Source organism: Medicago sativa, chromosome 5 (assembly GCF_051527215.1).
Source record: "Medicago sativa cultivar Bolivia chromosome 5, Bolivia_mono, whole genome shotgun sequence".
Classification (NCBI taxonomy): Eukaryota; Viridiplantae; Streptophyta; class Magnoliopsida; order Fabales; family Fabaceae; genus Medicago; species Medicago sativa.
The window spans coordinates 27,998,046-28,008,683 of NC_140753.1; the positions used below are offsets into that span (position 1 = coordinate 27,998,046).

At 32.5% G+C, this 10,638-nt stretch overlaps 2 protein-coding genes and 1 pseudogene across 2 annotated transcripts; 2 read left to right on the plus strand and 1 right to left on the minus strand.

The window, feature by feature from the left end:
• Positions 1-2,144: 2,144 nt before the first annotated feature.
• LOC146921512 (F-box/FBD/LRR-repeat protein At1g13570-like) lies at positions 2,145-4,125 on the plus strand. The gene is made up of 3 exons (XM_085714905.1): positions 2,145-2,963; positions 3,074-3,229; positions 3,603-4,125. Exons 1-3 carry the CDS (start codon positions 2,145-2,147, stop codon positions 3,894-3,896), a joined length of 1,269 nt encoding a protein of 422 aa, XP_085571031.1. The 3' UTR covers positions 3,897-4,125.
• A 2,643-nt stretch (positions 4,126-6,768) lies between these two features.
• On the plus strand, positions 6,769-8,887 carry LOC146921513 (putative F-box protein At3g16210). Its single transcript, XM_085711321.1, has 3 exons — positions 6,769-7,299; positions 8,752-8,772; positions 8,852-8,887. The coding sequence occupies exons 1-3, from the start codon at positions 6,769-6,771 to the stop codon at positions 8,885-8,887; spliced, it is 588 nt and encodes a 195-aa protein (XP_085567447.1).
• Positions 8,888-9,039: 152 nt separating this feature from the next.
• Positions 9,040-10,204, minus strand: LOC146921514 (uncharacterized; annotated as a pseudogene).
• Between the last annotated feature and the right edge of the window lie 434 nt (positions 10,205-10,638).

Below are 10,638 nucleotides of genomic sequence, written 5' to 3' on the forward strand. Positions count from 1 at the left end.
TCCCGACTTTTATACAAAAAGCATGATAAAAAAATTGTTTGAATATGATTTTGATTATTGTAAATTTACCATTTTTTTACCTTTGCTCTCTGTAATTGTTTTGTTTTTAATCATTGAAGTATGTAACCTTTTGCTTTTAGTCTTTATAGTTAGATTTTAGTCCCTGAAAATTTATTCTTGTTTAAATTAGCCCATGTAATGTTGAGAGTATTTGATTGTAGTCCTACCAATATAGGCTACATAAGGATTAAAATAAATATTACATACAAAGACTAATTTCAATATAAACATATTTTACCGGGACTAAAACAAAATAGGGATGACCAAAGGTAAATAGGGTATATTTGCAAGGACCGAAAACAAAACAAGAAAGGAGTACCCACTCTGTAAATGGTCAAATAGTGTTATGGTTAAAGACCCTTCTTATTCACAATATCAACTAAGATTATTGGCAAAATTCTTGGGGTTCAGTTTTGATAATTTTAGCTGGTCAATTTTGCTTCTAAAGTTATGTCACAATTGAAATAGGTTTATATTGCAACTCTACAAAGTATTCTTCACATGGTAATGTCACAGAAACAAAGCTACAACAATTTCAACTCCACTAAACATGAATTACCAATTAACATTACTAAAATATTCTTCACATGCTTCTTCAAGATCTGATCGATTTAGCTTTGGCACTCCTGAAAAATGAAAATCACTGTCATGCATGCACAAAGAAAAAAAATCCACACTATTTGGAATAATGCTCAAAGAAAATTTCCTAAATGAATAAGAAGATCAGGAAGCAAATAATATAAACTAAACCTAGAAGATGTCATACGAAAGCAAATAATAATTAAGTTTTTCCTTCAGAAAATAAAATAAAACTAAGTTTTAAAAAATTAATTCAAATAAAATCAATCACTGCAAAAGCAACTAAACACTACATGAGTAAATTTATGATGATTTGGTGTCTTTTAATTTTGTCCACATGAGAGAATGCATGCGATTCTTTTCCACACACACTTTGCTTTTTTCACTCTTGCACCCCACGTGCCAATGCCCAACCAAAATTCAATTTGCACTCCACATGATCAAATTACTAAAGTTGGTTTGTCTTCAAAATATAATAAGGTATCATTTCTCAATTTAATATAATGTGGACCTTTTCGGTTAATTAGATGATTAGGGATTTTCCTTACTATAAATAATAACTAAAAATAGAGAGTTGTTCCATCACTGATGAAAAGATAGATGATTTATACAAGAGTAAAACGAGTCAAGTGGTCATTTTCAAACTTTTCAAAAAAAAAAAAGTGGTCATTTCCAAGCTTGTTGTCAGATCTTGTATGCACAAATATGAATTAGATCGTGTGTTTTGTCTATGTGGTTGGTTTTACGATGACAATAACTGATTTTGAGTGAATTGATTTTGGAAAATAAGCTATAAGCTCGTGAAATAAGTTATAAGCTCGCAATGAAATGTCGTTTACCAAACAGTGTTGTGTTAGACATACGAACTTAGAATAAGATATCCGCTATAAGTTTTAAGCCAACTTATTGATTCGACCAAACAAACCATGATCTACTGATTTAACCAAAAATTTATTACGCCTAGTAAAGAAACTCTTTGCCTACCATAAATAAATGCCACCAAATTCATATGTTCATATGTTCAATCCGACTTTACAATCTTTATGCTCTTCCCTTTCACCTATCATGCTTTCAAGTGCCTAATTCATTTTTTCCTTTGGTTAGTTCTTCCACTTTCACTTCAATTTTTTTATTTCATCCTTTTCTTTGATTTTGCAAAAATGTTATTGCCGTGGTATGGCAAGTGCTAGTTAAATTCCGAAATTGAATGAAAGAGTTGAGTTTGAAATGAGATGACTCATAAACTCAATGCCTTCACGTTTTGGGTGAAGATATGGTGTCCGACTCACTTGTGCGGTAGCTGTTAGTCCAATGTGATGATCCAACCCAGTGAGACTCCTACTCATGGCCTAACAGTTATAACAAAACGTTATAATGTGCTCATGCAAAATTATGATAATATGTTAAACCATTCTTGTATGGTAATCACAACATTAATAGTTTTGAATTCATAAGAGTAAGTAATGTGCTGTTTTTTTTTTTTTTTTTTTGTATTTAGGCTAAAAATGATGGACGAGGAGTCGGATAGGATTAGTTGCTTACCCGATCATCTACAAGATCATATTCTCTCATACTTGACAATCAAGGAAGCAGGGAGAACAAGTGTTTTATCAAGAAAATGGAGGAAGAAATGGTCCACCCAACCGGATCTTGTGTTTGATAGACAATGTGTATCTTCTGTAGCTTCCGAAGACTTTTCAGTTATCGAGGGCAAGTTTGTGAGAATCATTGATCATGTACTTTTACTTCATTCAGGGCCAATCAAAAAGTTTGAGGTCACTGACTCTGGTTGTGATCTCCTTGGTGTGAACTCTATGTCTGATGTTGATCGGTGGATTCTTCATCTAACCGCAAGATCTGTTAAAGAGCTTGTGTTGGACATTTGGTTAGGGGAACTCTATAAGATACCTTGGTGCTTATTTTCTTATCAAAGTTTACATCGTTTAAAGTTAAGTCATTGTTGGCTGAAACCTCCAACGATGTTTAAAGGCTTCAATAACTTGGAAAGTCTCGTTCTATATCATGTGTTAATGACTCAAGATGCCTTCGAAAACTTGATATCCGGCTGCCCTCAACTTGAAAAATTAATATTGACATCAGTTGATGGTTTCACTCAGTTTAATATTCACGCACCAAATCTCAAGGTATTTTACATCAGTGGTAAATTTGAGGGCATCAGTTTCGACAACACTTTGCAATTGGTTGTGGTATACTTTGAATTACGTTCGTATTTGAACTCCGAAAGCAATTGTAGTAATTTGTTCAAATTTTTTAATCATCTACCTCACATAGAGGAACTACTGATTGTTAACTATTCTTTGAAGGTATAATTCTCAAGCCTATGAATGTTGAATTTGAGTGTAGTAGTGACTCACCTAATGCTAGTATTAAAACATTATTATCTGATTAAAGCCATTATTCTGTTTTGCATTAGTATTTGGCTGCAGGTATTGTGCCAGTAGAGCTTCCTACACCTTCTATCGATCTTAGTTATCTTCTTTTGGAAATAAATTTCAATGACTTGAGGGAAATTTCGGTTGTTCTTTGCTTGCTCAAAAGCTCACCTAATCTTCAAAAATTAAGAATCACTGTGAGTACTCATTTAGTTTGTCTTGACTATGATTTTCTTTCTGATTTATGGTTGCAATTACACTTGTGCATCCTGTTTTGGTTTTCATGTGAAGTTATTAAGCTCTAGAATTTGCGAACAATTTTTGCTTTAGGTATTTGTCTATTGTCTAGTCTTGGAAATTTGTTTCTAAAACTTCGACATGTGAGTTACGATTCCTAACAGAAGCTATTAATATTTTCAATTTTTATGGAGTTAGTTACGTAATTAGAGTCCCCTAATTTAGATTTGTGTACCTCATTTTAATATTTTATTAATCAAAATATTATTACCTTCTTATGCATAGAACCTTTCCTCTCCTTCTCATCCATGAATTTGTTACAATCGCATGTAGGCATGTCTTGAGGAGCAGACTGACGTTTTATCACCTGTCTCCAATTGTCTGGAAGATATGTTTTCAGGGCCAACCATGCCCCTCAGTGTGCAATATGTGGTGATTGAAGAAATCTCTGGTACGAAATCTGAATTAGATTTCATTAGATTTCTACTTCAATATTCTCCTGTTCTAGAAAAGATGACTGTGAAGCCTGCTAAAAACGTCAAACCCGAGTTGATGACAGAACTAATCAGGTTCAGGAGAGCGTCAGGACATGCTGAAGTTATTTACCATGGGAAAGACTCATCATAATTTAGAGCATATCAAACGAACGAGGGAAGAAAATATTTGTAAATATCTGTAACAATTTCCCTTATGAGTTTGATTCCCATTTATAATTTTCTGTGTTCCAATGTTCCAAGACAAGTTCAACCAATTATGAAATATTAGACATTTTATAAAGAGTTGTATTTCTTAATGATTTTAAATTTGTTGTTGTATTTGTTTTGCTTCAGGTAATGTTCATTATCTATTTTACGGAGTAGTTCAGGGTTGTTGCTTCTATTGCATTATCTGATGCGCTGATGTTATTCAAAAAAATAAACTGATTTTCTGTTATAGCTTTGCTATTGTGTTCTCTTAATTAGAGTACATACTAGTTTCCCTATATCAGTGCTACATACTAGTTTCTTCTATATGTTTCAGGTAGCTCTTATTGACATGTCACTAGATTTTTATCTGCGGAATTTCTTTCATATTCCTTTCTTAACTGTTGCCCGAGTTTTTTAGTCTTGAATGACCTTAATCGCCTTGCCGCACGTTGACATTCCTTATGATTCTCATTGTCCTGCATCACTATAGAAAAATAGTTGATTACTAATTGTAGTCTACAAAAGATTGTCTTAAAATACCCTAGAATATGTCAATTTTACTAGCTATACTAATAGTCGCGCTACCAAGTATAACACAAATTCGAAACATATAAATGTTGGTGAGCAAGTTTGTTCACCTCTACATCCATTGTAGTGATTACTGGACAGAGCTTTCTGTTTTATCTGATTCAGTCAAAGTATCTTTCCATATTGCCGCTCATTTCCGGATCAAGTGATCGTTTGTGTGCACAAACCATTCATGATTTTACATATAGCTTGTTGCTTAATTTGACTCAGGCAGATTGTTTTTCTTTGTAAAATGTTTGCATTGGTTATCCTCGGCCCTATCTTTATCCAATATTTACCTCTAGCTTGCTCTCGGATTTGAGTGAAGCGGGTTCCTGAACTTAATTACAAATCGGGCACTTGCTCCACCTATTGAGCAGTTACATTCAGATCAAAATTCCTACACCTCTTTTCTTGTTGACCATGCTTAAGCTGCCCATTTTTTATATTTGCCATCTTCATACAATTTAAGGGATAATTGTCAACTGTAAATATGCCCTTAGAAGCCAATATAAACCAAGACGGTGTCATAGCTACATCATAGAATATCATAATTCAAAATTAACAAATGTTATAGTTTGAGTTTTTCAGGAAACTCAATGAAACGTTATCATTCAGCTGTTACAGTTTGATTTTTTCAAGAAACACTGAACCACTGCTATTTTGGACATGTATGTGGAAAACTAACTTCAAGTTGTAGACTCATTTCAATCATCCTCAAATTCAAAATTCGATGCCAGCTATCCCAAGTTTACTCATATGAGTTTGTTAGCAAGTTAACTCAACTTTGATGCCTAAAATCATATACAATGACAACTTGTGTGTTCACTCTAGTGTCTGACAACCATATTCTTTACTTCACAAACCAATTATTCTAGTCTGTCCATTATTTGAGCCGTCTTCTGGCGACCAGCAACTGTCTTAGCAGTTTAGAAAGATTGTTTATTCGATGCTGCCCTCAGATAGAGAAACGATATTGTCAGCAGGATATAGGCGTTTGGTCAAAAGTAGCTCATCTTCAGCTTATATATTCAAGTAGAAAGAAAGTATGATATGGTGATCGACAGTAGATAATATGGGGCTATTGTACCATTGTTCCGCGAATGATTACAATTATCATTATAATCTTCTACAATCTTACCATTGTAAGTAAAAATGCATATTTTATTTATTGTAAACCTCCTGCAAATCATGTGATCTTATATGTGTCATTTCATCCGGAAAGGCAACAAAATAATAGATAAAGATGCGTCTCTAGACTTGTTTATGATTAGGGTGCATATGTGTCCAACAGGATGTCGAATATGTGTTGCATAACACAACTGTACTATTCATTTCTGCAACCAGTGTTTTGATCCTGAAAATCCATGCACTTCAATACGAAAACACACAACAAGCATTTATTCTAAACTTTCTCGTGTTGGTTTTTTCACTGAAAATAAAATCCGTTTACGTGTGAACTGCATGACTCTCTAATTTGCACAAATATTAATTTTTTGAATGTAGGTCTTGTTGATTTTGTACATGATCTTGTAAATGCTTTTAAGTTCCCTACCAATACAATAAGCTTCACAATAACTCTATGAATTAGTTTTAAGACGTCATTTTATTTTGATCAATACTCAATATAGGAGGAGAATGTCATAACCGAAGTTTCATATTCAATTTTGTGTTGCTTGGGAACATTGATAGCTTTGTTTACCGCACACATTTATGCAATGTTATTGTACTATGAATTTACATCATTACATGTCTATTTTTATTTATTCAAAAAGCTACATGCAGTCATTATAGGAGATCGACATTATGTTTCATCGTTCCTCTTATTCCAAACCTTGATGTCACAAATATTTATTTATTTAATATTAATAATAGCCATAAATTAATCACAATGTCACGTGATATGTTTAGTGCTTTTTTTAATTTAATTACAAACTATCCAACGTGGCCAATTAAAAACAAATATTTGTAAATAAAATGTCACATTAGCAATTTTGAGTCAAAATATCAACAAGGGACTATCAAATGCAAAAGGCCTAAACTTGGAGGACTAAAATATAGTGATTGAAACTTGGAGGGCCAAAATAGAGCAATTGTGAAACTTGAGGGGTTAAAACTGTATTTTAGCCTTTTTTTACGTATAAAAACTCTTTTCAGCTCCCACGTCGCCGTCATAGCTGTCTCTTCCTCACTGCTTCACTTGCTTTGAATTTGCACAGACAATTCGTGTCACCTTCGATAAATCCATGGATCCAAAGAATGACAAGGTTAGTAGTATCTATATTCACGACGATGTTTCCTTCATTATTCTCTCCAAACTACCCCTCAAATCTCTGAAACGATTTACTTGTGCGTGTAAATCATGGTCTCTTTTATTTGAAAACCCCAATTTTATGAAAATGTTTCGCAAAAAATTCATGTCTATGCATCGATCATTGTACGATGATACACGTATCTTCCTAAATATCAAGGAAATACCACCACATCCCCAAGATCGTTCCACTTTGTATTTGCTTTGTGGCGAGAATAAGGTCAATTCGACATGTCCACATGATTACATTTATACTCATATGTTGGACTCTGGTATTAATGATGTTCTGTGTTTCTCTGATGTTGATCATGAATGGGTTAAATTATGGAATCCAGCTACTAGGGAATATGTGAGTGTTCCTCCTAGCCCTGCAAAGGTTTTACTATTTAATAATGTTTGGTTTAATCTTCATGGATATGGTTATGACTACGGTAATGAAGATTATAAGATCATTCGTCATGTTAAAGTTAATCAATATATACCTAATGATCATATGAATCTTTACCATTATTGTTTCAATTATATTTTCTGTTTACTATTACGAGTTATTCTTATAAAAAATGCTAAATGGCACGACAATATTTTCGTGTTACACACACGAATGTGGTATCTTCACTTGGTGGACCCTATCTAACATGTTTCTCTCTATTTCAATGTTGTGTTTTCATCTTCGTATCCTCCTTTTATATTTTCAATTGATATTGAGACCTGCTATAACATATTTTTGGCTCGTAATTTACAATCCTCTTCCATTGAATATTTAGATGGTTTACTGTGAAAGAATACTTAGATGGTTTGATGATCAAATCTACTTTCTTTTTGTTAATTTTACGCTGTAATGATTAACAATATTGGAAACTTATTTTGGAAACTTTTACGGAACTAATGAATAAAATATCTCTTTTGAACCTTGGTACATTCATGATCTGATATATCATTGCAACCAAGTTTTTTTACTTTTAATTTTTTTCTTTATATTTTATTTATCTATGACTTTTTCTTTTCACACCCCATATATTTCTGAGTGAGCAAAGCATATCATATTCTAAAAAATTGATAATTTGATTTTTTTTTTTGTGGTGGACGAGGTTTGAACCCCAAACCTTGCATATATTATGCATTGTCCATATCAACTGAGGTAAGCTCACAAGGACGATAATTTGATATTTTAATTATCTTGCCAAAGTTTCATAAATCAAGATTCATTTAAAATAAATTTTCAATATTAAGCATATTGAAATCATGTCCTCGAGAGGATAACAAAAATATGAAGATCCCTAACTGGAAATCTTTATCATGTTCTCTTTCCTTTTTTTTTCCTTGTTCATAACTGCTTTGATATGTCAGAATGGTTTGTGACCTATATTTCTTCTGTCAGAAAGGATTTTAAAGCTAATTTATAGGTATATAATACTATTTGTCAAAAAAAAAAGGTATATAGTACTAGAAAGTATAACAATTTTATATTAATTGTAAAAAATTTCATAGTATTATGAAGTGAACTTATTTGTAATTAGCACTCCTTTCACAAAAGTTAATTGTTCAAAGAATTGACATCAACAATATATTTCTATAACTTTCAAATCATGAGTTTAAAGTAGTAACATTTAGTTCAATCAAAGGTAGTAAAATAGACCTCTATTTGCATGATAGAGCATTGATTCCATATACTCACACATACTCCTTACATAAAGTATTCAAGGAAACTATATTTTGCAAAGTGGTCATTCAAAAAGGAAGGAAGGAGTAAAAATAATTGTATGTCATATAACGATCAGTTGAAATGTTGAATGCAGCAACGGACGAAGCATATTCCTATTATCCTATATAATTGATCAAATGCATCTTCTGTGACATTTCAACACAACTACTATATATCTATTATGAACATCTGACCAATAATTAAAATGATTTGCAGTTTATGTATTCCATGACTCAGGTCAGTAGCTAACTCAAATATTAGAAAATACAGTTTATGCCATTAACTTTTTTAATGAAAATGAAAACATTATTTGCAGATGTATGCTGAGATGGCCAACCTTTTACATAAATAGGCATGTCAGAATTGTTATATGAATATCAGAATTGGTTATAACTATGTCCTATGGAACAAAGGAATTATGGAAAATGTGGAAAGACTTCCTTTTTCAACAGTTTATGTCATATGTTACGTTGTACAGGTTTCTTTGAAATTTGTTGCTATATATCAATGCCCTTTTCCCTTTGATACGCTCTGCTCTATGCTGTTGTGCAACAACTCGGTGATATCTAATTTTTTTGAGCCAAAGTTTTCTTCTAAACTTTCAGTAAGTCCAGAAGTTTCAAGTAGTTCTTGTTGACATGTAATTAGATCTTTCTCTGCGGAATTTCTTAGAAATTCCGTCCTTAACTGTTGCCTGAGCTTTTTAGTCTTGAATGACCTTAATTGCCTTGCTGCACGTTGACATTCTTTATGATTCTCTTTGTCCTGCATCACTAATTAAAATTGATGACTGATTACTAATTGTTTAGTCGTCTACTAAAAATTGTGTCTTAAAATACCCTAGAATATGTCAATCTTACTAGCTGTAGAAGTAGTCTCACCACTAAATATAATAAGAATTCGAAGCATATAAATGTTGGTGAGCAAAAGTTTTATTCACCTCTACATCCATTGCAATGTTGTTTTACACAGTTATATTCTTCTGTTCGCTCTTTCACCATTGCATTTTTTTGTACCGAGCTTTGTGTTTTATCTGACTCAGTCGAAGTATCCTTCCTTTTCGCCACGATCATTTCTGGGTCCGGTGGTAATATGTGGGGACAAACCATTCATGATTTTAAACATAGCTCGTTATTTCATTCAAATCAGTGGATTGTTATTCTTCGTAAAATGTTTGCATTGGTTATTGTCAGCCTTATCTTTACCCAATATATGATATTTACATCTAGCTTGCTTTTGGATTTGAGTAAAATGGGTCCCCATTACTTCATTACAAAGCTCACACTTTTCACTACTCGACTAGGTTGCTAGATAAGCTTGATTTGATGAAAAAAAAAATACATAACAGTAATCAATTATATGAAGTCAATCTAAATCTCAAATTTTGTCTTGGCCACACTATCTTCAGATTGTGCTGCTAATATCTCAGTAGATTGTGCTGGAATCAACAAGTGATCAACGCATCTGTCAAAATTCTTTGCCTAAGGTATCTATTCTTCATGTTAGTCGGTTTCCATACTATGGTAATATTTTCTGTCAATTTGCACTGCAAATTGGACTCTTGCTCCACCTCTTGAGCAGTTACATTCTGATTGAAGTTTTGATGAAAATTCCTAGACATCTTTTCTTGTTGACCATGCTTAAGCTGCTCATTTTTCATAATTGTCATCTTCCAACAATTTGATTCATAACGAGACTAAAAAAAAATGAACATATAATATATTTTACAGCTCTCAGTGATTATGTTTCCACACCAAACGAAAAGGCTTGGTAAATACAATATACAAAAGCAAGTAGAAGGGAAGTTAATCTTTATCGTGTAACAATATATGAATGATCAATATTAGTTCACTGAATGTTGTCAAACCCGATGATCTAAATAAACATAAGGAACATCAGCAAACTTCATTTCCATCATAATTTAATATTTTGTGCAAAATGTTCAGCAATATAACTTGCTAATAAAGCAAAATACAAATATACCATTAGCAGCCCATAAATTAAACCATGATTGTGCCATATCTAAATCATAAAATATATCAATATTCAAAATTAACAAATGTTATAGTTTAAGTTTTTCAGGAAGCTTAATGAAACCATATC

Coding starts and splice junctions, on each gene's coding strand:
- LOC146921513 (XM_085711321.1), top strand. CDS start 6,769: ATGGATCCAAAGAATGACAAGGTTAGTAGTATCTATATTCACGACGAT. Junction 7,300..8,751: donor AGATCATTCGTCATGTTAAA/GTTAATCAATAT, acceptor AATGATTTGCAG/TTTATGTATTCCATGACTCA. Junction 8,773..8,851: donor TTATGTATTCCATGACTCAG/GTCAGTAGCTAA, acceptor CATTATTTGCAG/ATGTATGCTGAGATGGCCAA.
- LOC146921512 (XM_085714905.1), top strand. CDS start 2,145: ATGATGGACGAGGAGTCGGATAGGATTAGTTGCTTACCCGATCATCTA. Junction 2,964..3,073: donor TTGTTAACTATTCTTTGAAG/GTATAATTCTCA, acceptor GTTTTGCATTAG/TATTTGGCTGCAGGTATTGT. Junction 3,230..3,602: donor TTCAAAAATTAAGAATCACT/GTGAGTACTCAT, acceptor AATCGCATGTAG/GCATGTCTTGAGGAGCAGAC.